Raw genomic sequence first — 17,706 nt, 5'->3', positions numbered from 1 at the left:
AGTATCCATGCAAGTGTTAAGAAGCAATGTTGTGCCAGTGTGTTCATGCAATAGGCTTATTTAAGAGTACTGAATTTGGGTGGCTTGCAAGGTCAAGCCTACATCCAGTTACCCTACTCCTAGGAACAAAAACTAGAAAACTTCTAGATCAGGAAAAAAAAACAAAAAACATAAATGACTGCTTCTTACCACAGTCTGCTTCTTGTCTCCACTGGTAAGTCTCAGCTCCAGCTTCCCGACATGCAGCAGCATAGGCATAAAGAGTTGGACACCAAGAGGAACCAGAACACACATCATTAACACATGCCTCAAAATAAGGGTACGGGTTAATTGTTCCATAGCAATCTCTGAAGGCTCCCTGAGGAGCGATGATTAAACCGCAATACGTTGTTGCCTCATTATGATAAAGCTCATTAGAACAATTGGTACAGACTCCTTGACAATACTGTCCGCACAAAGATGTGTCTGACACCAAGTTGATTGTGGAAGCACATAGTCCACAAACTGACCCCAAATAAGAGTCTGGAACCTTAATCAGAAGGCGCTTCATCCGGTCAAATGAAACCACCAACCCAAAGTCAGTCTGCAGGACATCAGCACCGAGGTTACTCTTATAGATCTGAAGATGGTCGTCAACTACATATGGAGTATAAACCAGGATACCATCTACCTAGAAATAGAAAAAAGAGGGGAAAACTGAGGTTTAAGGCAGTGGTTTTCTGAAGGCAATAGGTTTATAATGGTCCACAACGTGGTCATAAATCTAATGTAGAAGTGATAGAAATGTAGGACTTACATTTACTTTCCCAGTATAATCTGGGCTGAATGTTATAGATTTTCCATATACGGTGATGTTAACTGCTTTAATTATTGTTCCCAATGCAATTTCTTGGATGACGTGGACCTCAAACATTTCCAGACCAGAATAGTTGGAACAGATGCCTGCCATTCTTGAACCACACAAGCGATTGAAGGTGTAGGCTTGATCATCAAATGTTACGAAGTGAGAGTCACTGTACAGAGTGCATGACACGTAGTTTATTGGATGGCAGGACCACAAGCCACTATCCAACTCACATAAGCTGCCTACATCACAGCCATTTATTTGGTGGCACTCCATATTGGATTCAAAACAGTTACATCTTGACTTGCAGTCTTTACCAAGAGATACTCCTTTAGGATAATAGCTATCTTGCCAATAGCAGCCGCATTTGTCGCTCGTTACACAGCTCTCAGCACTGATTTTAAAGCCCTCGTCACAAAAACAACCATCATAGCACAAGCTGGTAGTACATTGGGAAGTTTGGGCCTCCACACAAGTTGCGTGGCATGTTGTAGGGCAGTTTCTGTAGTGACTGTGGCGGGGACATTGTAGACCTGCAAAAAGTTGTAAAATTAGTGGTGATATGTCCTGAAAAATCTACATTTACTCATATATGCAGTAACTTACCACAGTTACTGACATTTCTCCATCCTATTAGGTTGGCATTATTAATACTACATGCCAGAGCATATGACTCTATGGCTGAGCATGAAGAGCGCCCGGCACAGACTTCAGATTCACAGCTCCTAATGAATGGTTTTGGATCCAGTTTCATGTGGCAAGACTGAAAAATCTCAGACGTCAACATAATTTTGCAGTTTGAGAATCCTGCAGTAGTGCTTGCACGGTCACATGGTTTCAGATCTTCTGTGGCGGTGAGCTCACAGATCAGCGATGAATCGAACAATTTGGGTCTGATTGAGTTTACCATTTTCTTGGAACTTTGGGCAATGCAGTCTCCAGACAGACCTTTATATAAGGCCTGAGATATTTGAATATAGAGGAAGCCATGGTCTCCAATGACGATACGTAGACCGAAGGTGACATTTATAATGGTGGCCAAGAATCCATAGCGTGTGACATTTATGCTTCCATCATGAACACTTATTGGAGCATACAGCTTTTCATTGTTAATCTGGAAGAAAGGGGAGGGGAGGGGGAATAAGACCTTTAATGTCGGGGTCAGATACAAGATTTGACCCTTTACAAAAGGTCTACAATGGCAATTTAAAAACCTCCAATTACAAGTCAACAATATACACTGTTAAAGTAAAATTGAGTGAACACCAACATCAGATCTCAAGGATATACACAAGCTCACTGTGAAGAAAATGAGATGCCAATAGCAGAGCGGTCAATTCTGGTGTTCACTGGCGAATACCAATCAAGCTACATGGTGCTGGGCTGTGAGTGCAGGTCCCACTACAGGATGTTGGGCCTGCTGGAGATCATTCGTAGGCCTCCAGCAGTGATCCACTGTTCCTCAGGTCCTAAAGCTGGGTTGATGCCCTTCTACAGCCTAGTCCAGCTCTCCTTGCACACGGGTATCTACTCCATGGTCTTGAGACTATGTAGAAGACACAGCAAACCCTTCTGTGAAGGCACATATGAATATGCCATCCTGGAGGAGCAGGACTACCTGTTCAACTGGATTAGGTTAAAAAAAAAAAAATTAAAAATCTTGTTATTTGTATAGTGCCCACTCATTCTACAGCACTTTCAGGTAATTATTTATTGCTCCCCCTTCCCCACCAAGCTGCCTATCATTTTACCGACCTCAGAAGGATGGAAGGCTGAGTCAACCTTGAGCCGGCTACCTGTGGTCATGAGCGAGAGCTTAGGACTGCATTTCTGGTGCCTAAACACTCTGTGCCACACAAGGTTGCAGGTTGTGACTCATGCTATCAGTAGTGACAAGTACACTAGGGAAAAACAATCAAAACGCAGAACTAGAGAATAATCAACTCCATTCCTTTTTTTGGGTTTCTTACTGTCGCCTCTTTGGTGCTCCTGTTGCTTTCATATGTACCAAAGCAAGTGAAATGGATTCACAACTGATTTCTGCTTCCGACTGATATCCCTGAAGTGTGACTTTGTATTAGGGCAGATTCACATGGCCAAGCGCTAGTCGAACCCCTCTATGTCCTGTGCGATGTGCGCGAGACATCACATCTGTGTGTTCTATTTTCAGGCAAAACCCACATGAAAATAGAACATGCTGTGATCTTTCCATCATACAGTACCACTGTGAGAAAAATCGCCATGTAAATAGACCCATTAAGAAGTAGGAGTTCTATTTTCATGCAAGTTTTGTGCATCTTGCTCAAAGCGCGCAAGATTTTCCTCGCCCGTGAGAACGAGTCCTTACTGTGGAACTTAAGTGCTCACATTTTTTGAGCACTGTACATGCATAGTGTAAAAATAAAATACTGTCTAATTATCCACTTATTTCTAAGTAAACCTGATCGGGGTTAATTTAGGATTAAGTTTGAGACATTGTATCAACTCACATAAACAACTCCGGGGTGTCCATTGGAGACTTCCAGGATTAGGTCATACAGCTTTATTTGCACTATTAAGTCAGAACTGGGCTGTATTTCCACACTAAATGGCTGTAGACTCAAGTCAACTCCTTGGGAATGAAGGAGGACATGTGGACAAAGCTCAGAGAGAAGCATGTGGGCTTTATAGAAGGTCAGCAAATGCGTTTTCCCCCACATCATGCACGTTGGAGACGTCAACGAAGCACAGCTGGACGTCTTCCCCAGGTCACTGCAGACAGGGCTTGTGCATGCAAACCCACAGAGAAGATATTCTGAAATAGAAAGGGGATTAAAAAGAGGAAATGACAGCGGTTCACCAAAAATAGAATACATCTAGAAGACATATATACAAAACTACAGCATGATCGAGCTGGTCACACACTGTATATACAACTTTTTCTTCTTCCTTTTGTGGGATTGGAACCCACCTTCTACAGATTTGTACAGTCCAATGGTCAGCCTCCACACCTCTAGGGGTAGTCTTCCATCTGTGAACCCACAAGAATTGCAGAAGACAGGCACCAGTGCTCAGGATTTTAAAGGGGCTCATGAATAATGGCTCACTGAAGACCTCCCGGACAATATTTCTTCACATTCTTATTACAAGTTTCTATACTGAAATAGTCGTTTTGGGGTTTATACGTCAAAAGAGCAATTACATACTGAACTTAACTTTTCAGATGCTACTACCTCATTACATGGGATAGGCAACTGTGACTGACTTAAAAGGGGTTATTTAGATAAGCATGCTTGAGAACAGGCCATAGTGCTGTAAAAGCAAGACAACGTACTCCTTTACCCGATCCTCCTCTGCTTCTGCTCCACTGGTGCCCAGTCCCCCACTGTGCTTTACTTCCAACTGTAGTAAGCCAGAGATGATATTGTAAGAACGGAGCCCAGATTTGAATTTGTGCTGTAATAATTATGGTTCCTATAATTATGTAATTTGGATGGTACAAGGGCGACCTCTACTGGTTGTCATACATTACTGCAGTTTATGCATTTCTCTAACGGAGTGTAGTATGACTTCTCATTGGCTGCAAATATCAAGTGGGAGATCTGGAGGGCTTGAGATCATAGAGAGCTGTAAACTGGAGAGCAATTCCAATAGAACTGAGCCTTAAGAGAGACTGCATTGCTGGGAGTGGAGTCGGCTTTGGGAGCTGTGGAAGACGTGTCCTGGAGAGTCTGTGCATATTAGAGTGGGACAGTGGCACAAGAGAGGAGACTGCTGGCGTTTGAGAAGCACAGCTGTATAATGCGCCAGAACAGACATCACTGAGAGAACAAAGCTGCAGGGACTCCAGCTAGAGAGACTGCTACAAAGTATTCACACCATCCTGCAGCTCTTTAAATCGAATTAACCCCAACAGATTTCCAAAGACGTCATCACCTACATTACAATACCAAACATGCTGGAAATATGTAAGTTAGGTTGGCCCTCAGAAAAAGGCTGGATGTGTGCACACGGGTAGTGACTTAGATGTAGGCTTGCCAGTTAAAATAGGTGAGCTGCAGCCAACACAAGAGGAACACATAACATGCCCGCAACACGCAGATGACTATTTGACAACACTTGCATTACTTTCAGATTGCGACAACAGCACCAACAAGAGAATTAAGTGACCGCTGCAGGCAGTCGCCAACTTAATTTAGCCAGCGATCCCCTGCACCAGTTATATTCCTTTGTGTCAGATCATCATCTGTGTTGTGCTGAACTTGAAAAGCATTTTTAGGACTGGCAAGAATGTGGCTTTAATAAATAATAAATCTTTATTTGTATAGTGCCAACTTATTCCTCACAGCTTTTGAGCTACATAGGGAACACAAACAATATAAAAATTACGGAAGTTACAAAAGTTACATGTGGTATTGAATTATTTGGAAACAAAGGGGGTGGGGGAACAAGAGGAAACAGCAATTTGATGATAACCTGTGATATACAGTTTTTAGGACACAAACGGGGTGTAGTACAGGAGGTATGGGGCAGGAAGTGTACATGATAGGCAAAAGTGGAAAGCCATAGGGAGGGACAGGGGGCGGGGGACTAGATCAGATGGTTTGGTATGCTTCTTTGAAGAGATGCATCTGAAGTTCCGTGCATCGGGGATTCTCTGAATGTTTTGGGGTAGAGCGTTCCAGAGGACCGGTGCAGCTCTAGAGAAGTCCTGTAGGTGAGCATGTGATGTTCGTATTAGAAGGGTGTTAAGTCTGAGTGTGTTAGCAAGTGAAGCGCGCGAGTTGGATGATATATGGACAGGATGAAAGTCATACATTGACACGGGACTGTGGAGAGCATTGTGGGTGAGGGTGATGAGTTTGAATTGAGTTCTGAAGTGCATGGGCATTGGGCAGCCAATGCAGTGACTGACATGGTGCAGATGTGTCTGAAGGTGGCAGGATAGGAACATGAGCCTAGCTGTCGTATTTAGTATGGATTGGAGAGGGGCGAGTCTGTTGCAGGGAAGGCCAATAAACAGCAAGTTGCAGTAGTCGAGCCGGGAATGGATGAGAGCAACGAGTGTCTTAAGTGTGTCCATGATGAGGAATGGCCAGATTTTAGCAATATTTTTGAGGTGCAGGCGGCATGTTTGGGCCAGAGATTGTATTTGGGGGGTAAAGGAGAGGTCAGAATCCAGTGTTACCCCAAGGCAGTGGGTGTGCCGTCAGGGGGTTATGATAGTGCCAGATACGGATTTGGAGATGTTGGGGGGGATGTCGGCTTGTTGAGGGTGGAAAGACAAGATGGTCAGTTTTTGAGAGCACAAGTCTAATAAAAAGGGAGGACATGGTGTTCGAGACAGAAGACAGTCGGTGATGTTTTGAAGGAAAGGTGCAGTGATTTTGCGAAGAGGCGTGTAACTGGGTGTCGTCAGAGTAGAGGTGTTATTGGAGGCCGAATCTGCGGATGGTTTGTCCGATTGGGGCCATGTAGATAGAGGAAGTGGCGGAGGACCGAGCCCTGGGGGACCCCAACAGCGAGGGGGAGCGGAGAGGAGATCGAGGCAGTAAAGGAGACGCTGAAAGCGCGGTCAGAAAAGGAAGGAGGAGAACCAGGAGAGAGCAGTGTCCTTTGGGCTGATGGAGTGAAGCAAAGCAAGAAGATGGTCATGGTCAACAGTGTCAAACACAGAGGAGAGATCAAGGAGGATTAACAGGCAGTAGTTGCCCCTGTCATAAGGTCATTTGTTACTTTTTTAGGGCAGTTTCAATTGAATACAGGGAGGGGAAGAACTTTTAGGTTTTTGCAGCACTATGACCTGTTCCTAAAAAGGTTTACTTCCTTGGATAACCCCTTTAAGCCACTTTGGTAGATTTACATGCTTTTTCTAAAGAAATTATAGAACTCAGTCCATGTGATGACAAACTCTAGGTTCTGTAATCTGCTTGTGCCACGTTTCCTGCAGTTCCACAGTGACTGCCAATAGTGTCCATTGCTTACTGAGAAGTGAAAGAAAATAAAATCTAAGGCCATTACAAAAGGGGATGAGAATGCTCATAGAAACCTGCAATAAGTTTTAGAAGTGCACCTTGTAAGAAAGAGGGCCAGTGAAGTGGACACATGGTGTTGTATCATAAAAGGTTCCTGCAGTAGTGAAGGCTCTCCTATGGACTAATGCTCTCGTCCAAGTGACCATAAAGAAAAAGAAAGCTAGTATGGTAGAGTGTTCCCATTTACCTGAACTAGTACTACTAGCCCAAATTACATTTTTTTTAACAGACATGGCCCCCGTGCAAACAGCAGATTTCACATCACTAGCTGCTATACAGTACCATACCGGAGAATAACAGTTATCCAATAGAACATAGGATACAGAAACCAAACAAACAAACTCAATATAAAAAGGCATCTATGGCTGCCAGTTTATGCCTTTGTACAATACAATTAGACACATGAGGCCTCACACAGGGCAGAATTGCCATGGAATGTCTGTGCGGACTCTTTGCACGGAAATCCCGCCCGCATTTTAAATCCTGGAAAAAGCCAACAAAGCGGACGAGATTTGCAAAAATCTCGTCCACACACTGCGGCCAAGCCACACTGAAAATGACATGCGGCGCGGAAATCAAAGACGCAGCATGTCAAGTCTTTCTCAGTTTCCACAGTGGCCTCTCTCCTCTATAGGGAGAAATGGCCGCAGCGGAATGTAGGCGGCGAAGCAGCTCTAAAATCTGCAGATTTTAAAGCTGCGCTTATTTAGCTGAAATCTTGCGGCTTTACAGTCATTTCGCAAGATTTCTGCGGGATTTTGGTCCCGTGTGAACCCAGCCTTAGGCCTCATGTCCACGGGGAAAATCAGGCCCGCTCCGGATTCTCCATGGAGAATCCGTAGCGGGTCCCTCCTGCCCCGCGGACATGAGCGCTGAAAATAAGAATTAACTTACCTTTCCCCCCCCTCTGGATCTTCCCTTCGCCGCGGCGTCATGTTCTCTGCGTCGCGGCCGGACCTTCTTTCTTCGGCCCGGTGGATGCGCAGGGCACGTCGGAGCACGTTGGTAACGTGCCCCGCGCATGCGCCGGCCCGAAGCAAAAAGATCCGGCCGCGACGGAGAGAAGATGGAGCCACGGCGAAGGGAAGAACCGGAGCAGGTGAGTAAATTCCGAATTTTGTCTCCCGCGGATCCGGACTGCTTCCATAGGCTTCAATAGAAGCCTGCGGGAGCTGTCCCCGCGGGAGACCTGCACGAAAATGGAGCATTGTCCGGATTTTTTCATGCTCCATTTTTAAAAAAATCCCTTTTATTGACCATCCGCGGGTATTTATCTACCCGCGGGTGGTCAATGCATCCCTATGGGGTGTGGATCCGCGTGCAGGAGAAGAGTTAAAATCCGTTGCGGATTTTAATTCTTCTTTTGCCCGTGGACATGAGGCCTTAGGGCGCTTTCAGACTAATAAAATATTTACACAAGATGCTCTAAAAGACATGGAACATTCTGCACCAAAATCTGCAGCTGTAGATTAGGCTGCATCTTTCAGTGTACCTTGCGGAAATATTCCACTTGTCTGAAAACACTCTAAAGGAGCTGTCAAAGAATAGAGCATGGCTGTCCTATTCACAAACTGCACCGCACCTGTCTACATGTTGTTATAGTCACTCAGCCCCATTTGAGGTTATGGAATCATTTTTAGTTTCTCAGTTTGTGCGATGTGCTTGCATAGATTTACCACAGAAACTGCCTACAGGGACACACAGGCATTCTTATCACAGTTACTGCTGATGATCACACAGCCCCTGTCTCACAGGTATAATAGAGGAGATCACAGTTCATCCTCCTGACTGTATACATATGGTCTAACTTATTTAGAAGATTATAGGACCTAATAATAATTAATTTGTCCACCGAGCAGACAAAAATAGTATTGCCTCATCTAATGCTTTGCTGATGTATCATGGGATTGATGTGAAAGTGGAAGTAAAAAAAAAAAAAAATCTCACCCTCAAGATGGTGCCTGATGAGTATCAGACAGAAGGCTGCATGGCATGAAAGTGGCTTGAATAGACAGAGGTGACCTCCAAAGTGTGACAGGCAATCATGTGAGGGAGGCAGGCATGGAAAAGTGTGCTTTCACCGGAGTGGCCCTTTAGTTCACTGGGGCTGAGTGACAATACCACACATAACCTGTAAACTGGTGTGGCACTATTTCTAGAAGAAAGCAGATATGCTTTTCTAATTGTGGAACACCTCACTGCCACTTTTTTCTTTAGCCAAACAATATTAAGATTACAGAAGTTAACTCCTACCTTTATCCAAGCATATTCCAGGTATTGCATATACACTTGAGTTTCCTATACCAATTGTGGCCAATCCAAAGTCATGTCCAGGATTCGATATGAAGTGGTAGCGCTTCTCATCTTGTAGAGGAAGATTTGAATAAACCAGTTTAGTTGTACCGATACTTTTCCATGGTGATCCAAGTAAAGGTTTATGATCAAGCTCCAACCCTGTCCAAACATCTTCCTGGCCAATCAGAAGAACACTGTTGTCGAAGCCGGGTAGGGAAATGATCGCATATGCCACACAAGAATTCTCTATTGATGGAACATTGTAAAAAATTCCAGAAATAACCAAGTGGTCTTTTGAAAAAACATTGAGTAAAACCATGATTCTTTCAAGACTTCCAATGAGTAGAGAGGTTGTTTCATCAACCTCAGTCTCTTGAATCATCCCAGGAATCACTATCACATTCGTGGTCTTATTTCCATGGACCAATTTCACTAGGGTGTCACTAGCTGTTAGGATAGTTATTTTACCAAGACTTGGAAGTAACAGAGGTGGAATCACAAAGTTTGAACCCCAGGCGCTTGTCGCCGGAAGTTGTAAGTATAAATGAGTACACAAGCCATTGATTCCAACACAACCAAGTCCAGCAAACACCGCCACAGGATCCTCTGACACAAGGTAACTAGCAGTTAAGCTTTGATTGGTCTGGAGCTGTACAGATTCCCAAGGGCCGAGCGTTAGATTGAGCTGCTGACCGGGTAAGTAAGTTGTTTTCTCAAATTGGACCAAACCCATCAACAGGACAGATATAAAATTTGGTTTTGGACCATTTACTATGGCTATTTGACCAAGAGCACCTTCTAGTTCAACATCTGGGGTCATTAGGTAATATTCACTTCCCCAATCAGATATCGGAGACACAACTGCTGCACCAGTAGAAGGTGGCCTGCTATTGATGGCCACTACAGATATAGGCTTGTCAGAGGTGATGTGGACAGTCATGTTTGATCGGACAGAACTCAGAAGCTCAACGTTCTTTGGTAGTTCAATTGACGTAGGAATTCCAGGAGTTAAAAAAACCACCTTAGTGAAATGCTGTCTCGGCAGACTGATGTTCACTTTTGTAGCAGGGAAGAAAGATGTGAGGAGCAGCTCTAGCTTACCACCACTGGAGAGAACATTCTGCATGAATACTAAAGCAAAGTCCGTGCCTGGCTGATGAGATAATGCAAAGCCTAGGAGGAGAAAAAGCAACGATCAATACCTTTAAATAGGGATGTAACATGTAGTTAACACACCAAATTATGGAAAGTTATGTCCGATCCCATGATGTATTTTTTATTTTAGGCTGGAAGTTGATAACAGGGAAGTATTCATGGGTTAAAGACTATTCCAAAGGATAGACGATAGTACTATAGTTGGGTCTGGCCATCAGTGGGAGTTCCAGTGGCTGGACATTCAATGATATACCATTTATACTGTGAATAGGTGATAAATGGGTAGTCGACCAGCCACCAATGAAGGGGTGTTGTGCCATGATGCACAGCCCAAGGCGAATAGCTGATTCCACTACCAGTAACCAACTGATTTTGCTGGAAAATGCTACAGCAAACTACATATTTACCCTGCAGCAGTCATTGCTGGGTGATGTAGTATTACAGAATGGCCATTCATATGAAGGTCAGTCCTGTAATACTGGGATAGCAGAAGGTCTGCCAGGATGGAAGTCACTCTTGTTGACCAACTCCCCCTTTTGGGTTATAGAGGAGGTTCTGAATGGGAGACCCTGCTCTATGTCATTCATGTACATGTACGTCTCCTGGGTGTAGGATTTGTATGAAGCAGGACTGGGATTGGAGCCCGCAGCTTACATGGCTGGTGCTATCTGTCTTTGACAGCTGACACCTGCCTGCAACAGCCTCGATCAGAGATAATGCTGATCACAGCTGTTCATCCTTTAAATACCGAGATCAGCATTTGGGAGTCCTGAACAGCCCACTAGCTATGAGATTACGATGTGCTGTTCAGTTGTCATGGCAGTCCAGGGCCGTCTGAAGGCGCCTAGGGCTGTCATGAATGATTGCTTATCAAGGTGTGCCCTAATAGATTGCTTGTCAGAATACAACAGTATAATGAACTATGTTATTACATTATACCATATAAGCTATCAAACTATTGCAAGTTCAAATTCCCTTAGGGGATTAAAATTAAAAAAAAAAAAAAAAAGTTTTATAATTGAAAAATAAATTAAAGGATATTAAATGCTTAAAAAAAAAACAAACACAAAACACTAAGCATCATTGCATCCATGAAAGTGTGGTCTATCAAAATAACGCATTATTTATCAAGAACAGTGAATGTGGTCCGTAAAATTAACAAACACCAGAATTGCACTTTTTTGGGCACCTTGTCTCTAAGAAAAAAATTAATTACAAGTCATCAAAAAGTCGTATGTACTCCAAGATGGTACCAACAAAAACCACAGATACCACAAAAACAAGCCTGCACACAGCATCAGATAGAAACATAAGTTATGCCAGTCAGAAGATGGCGACAGAAAATATATATTTAAAAACACTTTCTAAATATAATACAGCCAGAAAAACTAAGTCAATTTGTTATCTTTGTAATCATACTGAACAACAGAATGAAGTTACGTCATTTTTGCCGTAGCGTGTACGTCATAAAGACAATACTTACCCCAAAGATGGTGGAATTGCTTTTTTCCCCTTCTTCTAAGCAATTTCATCCGCTTAGAAATTGTAAAAATGTTTTCAGTACGTCATATGATACATTAAATAGTACATTAAAAAGCCCACGACCTTGAAGGGGTTGTCAGGTTATCGGACAAGCCCTCTTCAATTGAGCTGCAGGGGTTAGAATAATAAACCACCGGGATCCAACACTGCAACCTCACTGTGGTCCCAATAGTTGTTGTGATTGCCAAGGTCACAGGAACTCAGGTGAAGACTGTAGCCAATGAGAGGCTGCAGTGTCACCACCCATTCTTCTGGCATCAGTGCTCATAACCTGAGTGCCATGATGCCAGTAGTTCAGGAAACTGACGCTGCAACAGTCACCCGAGTTCCTGTGATGGTCATGATCACAACCACCACTGGGACCACAGCAAAGTTAAAGCTCTGGATCCCAGCGGCCTTGGAGAGGCAAGTATGTTACAATTTATTACTTTAACCACTTCAACCTAATTGAAGCTGGTTGTCTAGTAACACGCTAAAACATTTACCATTTTAGCATTGAGGCTAGAAAAAATGGAAGTTCTAAGACTTGTAATGAGGGATACAACACTCAATGATCTGTTATGGTTGCCAAGTGCCCCATCAATACTCACACAATAAGATAATTGGTCATTGTAAGTACACTTACCTCTTAGGCACAGAAAGGCCCAGACACACAGAAGTAGCTTGACATCCATTACTGCAAACTAAAAATACAAGTCAATAGAAGAGGTTAGGAAAGTAGCTTATGCAGACAAAGCAACATGCAAAGGGTTAACTAGATAACCACCATTATGGCTGCACAGTAGGATCACATACAGAGGCGTAACTTGAAGCTCCTGGGCCCCAATGCAAAACCTGGAACGGGGCTCCCAACTATAATGCTTTAGTCATAGTACTGGGCTTCCTATATGGAGAAGAGAGGCCTTATGGGCCCCCCAAGGCTCCTGGGCCCGAGTGCAACCGCATCCCCTGCATCCTCTATAGTTACGCCCCTAATCACATAGATGCCAGTGGTCTTCCAAACATCATACAATTCACATTGGCTTTAACTGACATTTAAAGGTGTTGTCCAGGGTTAGAAAAACATGGCTTCTTTCTACCAAACACAGTGCCACCCCTGCCCATGGGGATGTGTGTGGTATTGCAGCTCAGCAACATTGAAGTGAATGGGAGCTGAGTTGCAATACTAGACACAAACCATGGGCAATGGTGGCAGTGTAGTATGGAAAAAAACAAAACAGCCATGATTTCCTAACACTGGACCACCCCTTCAATGATCAATACACAAATCTTATAGCAAATGGCTCCCCCATAATAAGCCAATCCAAGGATTCCTTAGTACAGGCCATTAATGTACGAGTCGCCCACAAATCAGCAGAAACAAAACTGAGCAGCACCTACTCGAGCATCACTGATCCTTTACTATAATACCTGGCACAGTGACCTCACACACACGTGGTCACGTTTGGTACTGCAGCTCATTCCTTTATTCAGCCAGCTGATCGATGAAGGTCTTTGGAGGTCAGAGCCACATTATTCCTTGGTGGCCTATTCTACAGTTGGCCATGAATGCTATAACTAGGAAACTTGTGTATAAAGTGATAAGAAGGGAATAAGATTTCTCTTTGTGGAAAGCATCATGAGAGTGTAGGGAGTCTTAACGGCCATGCAATGCTCCCTGGTAAAAAGTTATACAAATGGGTGATTAAATAATCTTCCACATTGCACCTATTGGAAAGCAGCTACCTTAGCAGTCAATATCTGACCTTTTAACAGGCCTTGTAACATGACTAGTGATGAGTCAAACAGGAATACCCATATACAGACAGCTGGGTACTGATGTACCCCAAAACATGGATAATCTGGTTTGGCTCCCATCTCTATCTCTATTACAAGGCCTCTTAAAATGTGGGATATTGACTCATAGGGAAGTCACCTTCCAGTTGGTGTTATTTCAGGACATTTCCATAATACACCCCTAGAAGGAGTTGTTTTGCTGCAAAACTCAGCATGCGGTTCCATCTAAGGCAGATATGTGAATGATGAGAGTTGTGGTTATTAGATAGACTGTCTTGTCACCTGAGGCCCTAAAGGTGGTTCCCCCCTTGGCCTACAAAAGGCTCTCGGAGGCTCCTTGTGTGTAGTGACCTCTTCTTCCACTTGTGTAGAGCTTATTGACCACTAGACGCCTCTACAACGCAGAGAACAGATTTCACCCCATTACCGGAGTCTGAGAGGGGAGCATTATTGGGATGTGAGAAGCTGGATGGTCATATTGATGAATTGTCACCCACCAGGCTGTTATGTCCAGACTGTTAGGAGGTGTTGGGACCAGTGGATGTGTGAGGGCACACAAGGTGACCGGGCTCAGGACGCCCCCTACAGACCACCAGTAGAGAGGAGCATCTGACCAGACTGTTAGGGGGTGTTGGGACCAGTGGGTGCACGAGGACACAAGGCGACTGAGTTCAAAATGCCCTTGACAGACCACCAGTAGACAGGATTGTCGGATCATGCGACAAGTATGAGAAGCCTCAACTGTTTTGTTGTCTGCCATCCATAGTCAGTGGCACTATCGTTACAGGCCCGTGTCTGTCTGAGCCATTGCCAAGTACTTGGCTGAAGGACATTTGACCTCACAATGTCCATTAAGTGTATTGCCTTGGACTCCCACCCATAATCGACTCAGTTTGCAGTGGTGTCAAGAAGAATGAAACTGGACTGCTATGGAGTGGAACCAGGATGTATTCAGCAACAAATTCGGGTTATTTTTGGCACTGACGGTGGCCATGTTTGTGTCTGGAGACCTCAAAGTGAGTGCCTCAATCGTGCCTTTGCTATGGGGTGGCACACTGCCCCCTACTAGTGTGATGGTTTAGAAGGGCCATTGCATATGACAGTTGGTCACCCCTAGTAGTGGTACAAGGGACAATGATAGCTCAGCTGTTCCTCTCATGGCGGCTTCCAAGAGGCTGCAGGCTAATGTTCGGCCGCACACACAAGGGGGCCACAGTAATGTCCCCGCAACATTGTCACACTTGCATGGCCGCTGGGTCGCCAGATTTATCACCAATAGAACATGTATGGGACCATCTGGGATGCCAACTTCCACAACCTACGAGTTTGCATAATTTAGAAGTACAGTTACAGCAGACATGGAGCTATATGCTGTAGATTACCATATGGAACCTGTATGCCTCAATGTCCAACCGTATCGCATCTTGTATCCAAGCTAGAGGTGGTACAACAGGGTACTAGAGCCTCCATGCCCACCTGTACCAAATCTTGTATCCAAGCTAGAGGCAGCCCAACAGGGTACTGTAGCCTCCATGCCCCCATATCACATCTTATATCCAAGCTAGAGGCATCAAAACCGGGTACTAGAGCCTCCATGGCTGCCCATATCATATCTTGTATTCGAGCTAGAGGTGGTACAACAGGGTACTGGAGCCTCCATGCCTGCCCATATCACATCTTGTATCCAAGCTAGAGGTGGTAAAACAAGGTACTAGAGCCTCCCTTCAAATGTTCAGTTCGACAATAAATGACCCTTTTGCTCTTATATTGTAATTACATCCAATAACCTCTGGGGAAGGGTTGTTACTGACAATGAGTATAACATATATTCTATTCCTTCTTTGGGAGGGATTGTTTTGGACAGTGAAGGGCACAGCATCAGCCTCACACGTCAGGGTTTTATCACAGTTTTGAGAAAGCAGTATATGATCGCGACCATAAAGGAGGGGGTCAGAGTTTTTTTTTTTGTGGAAAAACAGCTTCCCCATGCCCCAAAATAATGAAATGAGCGGATATTCACCTCTCCTGCTCCCTGCAAGCCCCCCTGGCGGCTCCAGGTATCCCCATGACGTATTGCAGTCAGCCTGTGCTGTCCCATTAATAAGCTGCTGCAGCCAATCACAGGTCAGTGATGGAATAATGTTGGTGGGAGCCACCGGCAGGGGGACTTCCTGGAGAAGACGAGTATCACTTCCTTTATTATTGTGGGTCATGTGGAAGCTATTAGAAAAAAAAAAATTCTACTCGGACAACCCCATAAGCCGTATTTACACGGGTGAGCGCGATATCGAGCCATCAATCTCAGACTAATGTTGCGCTTATGAAAATGTGATTTACACTGCTAGCGTAATGCGATTTGTGGAAAAAAACGGTATCAAAGAAGATGCAATTGTAAAGCACATTAAAGACATCTTTTCAATAAGAACATTTTTTCAAAATTGCATCGCACTGACAGATACTAGCGGATGTGATGTTTAACCTGCCTACTGCAATAATCGGCGAGATTTCTGCGATCTCACAGAAAAAGAGGAAACGCTGCACTTTGGGGTTCTATTTTCATGCGAGTTTTGTCTCACAAGGTAGAAAACTCCCGTGATTTACTCTCAATGCGTAATTAAAGCCCAAGGGCAAAGAACACACAAGAGTGTGGGCCCTTACGGAGCACAGTGGCACATGAGCGTGTTTTTTTTCCTCTACTTTTCAAACTCCGCACTAGTACGCGCGAATGTGAAAAGAACATTGGGAAGATAGGTGACGCTTTATCCTTTCTCGCCCGTACTATTAATGGTTGGAATACCGCTAGTGAAAATAAAACAATTTCAGTAGTTTCGCTCCCTCCTGTAATCACGGCTACAGAATGGGACTAAGACACGCCCATGTGAAGAAGCAGAATGGGCGACTTTAGACGATCGTGATACGAAATAAGCTCGATCCTGTGCAATTCTTTTACTGAGCGTTTTTGCGCAGGCACCACTCATTCACATGCATGGGAGAATCACCCCTGCCCTGATTTAAAAAGCTAATTAGCCTAAAAGATGCAGTTATGTGCAGTATTTCGTGTATACCCGCACTTGCAGACTTGCGTGTCTGCGCACCTGCCCTAGATCTCTGTGGAGGTCTCTGGGGCGCAAAACGCCCAAAGATAGCACAGGACCTACTTTTTTGGGTTCTATTCTCTGCGTTTTGTGGGGAAGGAAGGGGGGGGGGGGGGTGGGAATGGAAATTTCTTGCGCACAATGTCGCAGCTTAACACGCTCGTCTGAACTGCCCCAAGGCCAGATTCACATGGCAGCGTTTAGATAGCATATTACACATGAAAAATGTGCGCACACAATCAGTTCGCTTACATAGGCAAAGTTCGTATGCACAAAAAAAAAGGGGGCCACATGGTCTGTTTACCTGCGCATATTTAAATAATTACACTATTGGCTATTTCAATGAATGAGGGCGTGGTCGCGCGGGTTTTTGTCATACAAAAACATACAGTAAAGGTGAAAACACCTGAATGTTTTGTTTTCACTAGCTCTTTTCCCGGCCATTAATACTTCGTGCAGAAAAGATACGGGAGCACCTATCCTCCCGCTTTTTATTCAAACCCGTGCGCTATGGGGCACAGTTTGAATGGCCAGAGAAAGGGAAGAAATTAACCTCATTCATGCGCAACTACGCTTCGCACTGGCAAGCGCAATTTTGAATATGGCAACATATATGCAACACCGATTGCACAAATACGTGGCTCAAATGCGCTTACACCCATGTGGCACCTATAAACGCTCATTCAACAGGCGTATGCAGATTTCAGTCCCTGATTATGTTGCAAAACACTGCAGATTTTGTGCACATAATCCCTGCATGTTTACTAGCCAGCCACATGGGCTAGAGAGCCTCAGGGCTCCCCCACACGGGCGCCTGGGCCAGAGAGCCTCAGGGCTCCCCCACACGGGCGCCTGGGCCAGAGAGCCTCAGGGCTCCCCCACACGGGCGCCTGGGCCAGAGAGCCTCAGGGCTCCCCCACACGGGCGCCTGGGCCAGAGAGCCTCAGGGCTCCCCCACACGGGCGCCTGGGCCAGAGAGCCTCAG

General features: G+C 44.7%; 1 protein-coding gene across 1 annotated transcript in view; it reads right to left on the bottom strand.

Moving 5' to 3' along the window:
• Positions 1-17,706, bottom strand: part of LOC136633506 (IgGFc-binding protein-like) — a gene marked incomplete at its 3' end in the record, with an annotated part of 33,054 nt that overhangs the window by 5,373 nt on the left and 9,975 nt on the right. Inside the window, exons 2-7 of the mRNA XM_066609266.1 lie at positions 12,476-12,533; positions 9,112-10,326; positions 3,334-3,638; positions 1,451-1,958; positions 797-1,377; positions 190-670 (exon numbers count right to left, since the gene is read on the bottom strand). Of these exons, the coding sequence (XP_066465363.1) occupies positions 190-670; positions 797-1,377; positions 1,451-1,958; positions 3,334-3,638; positions 9,112-10,326; positions 12,476-12,524 (3,139 nt within the window). The remainder of the gene's footprint in view (positions 1-189; positions 671-796; positions 1,378-1,450; positions 1,959-3,333; positions 3,639-9,111; positions 10,327-12,475; positions 12,534-17,706) is intronic.

The sequence above is a fragment of the Eleutherodactylus coqui genome, chromosome 6, assembly GCF_035609145.1.
Source record: "Eleutherodactylus coqui strain aEleCoq1 chromosome 6, aEleCoq1.hap1, whole genome shotgun sequence".
Lineage (NCBI taxonomy): Eukaryota > Metazoa > Chordata > Amphibia > Anura > Eleutherodactylidae > Eleutherodactylus > Eleutherodactylus coqui.
This window is presented reverse-complemented; position numbering and strand designations above follow the sequence as displayed.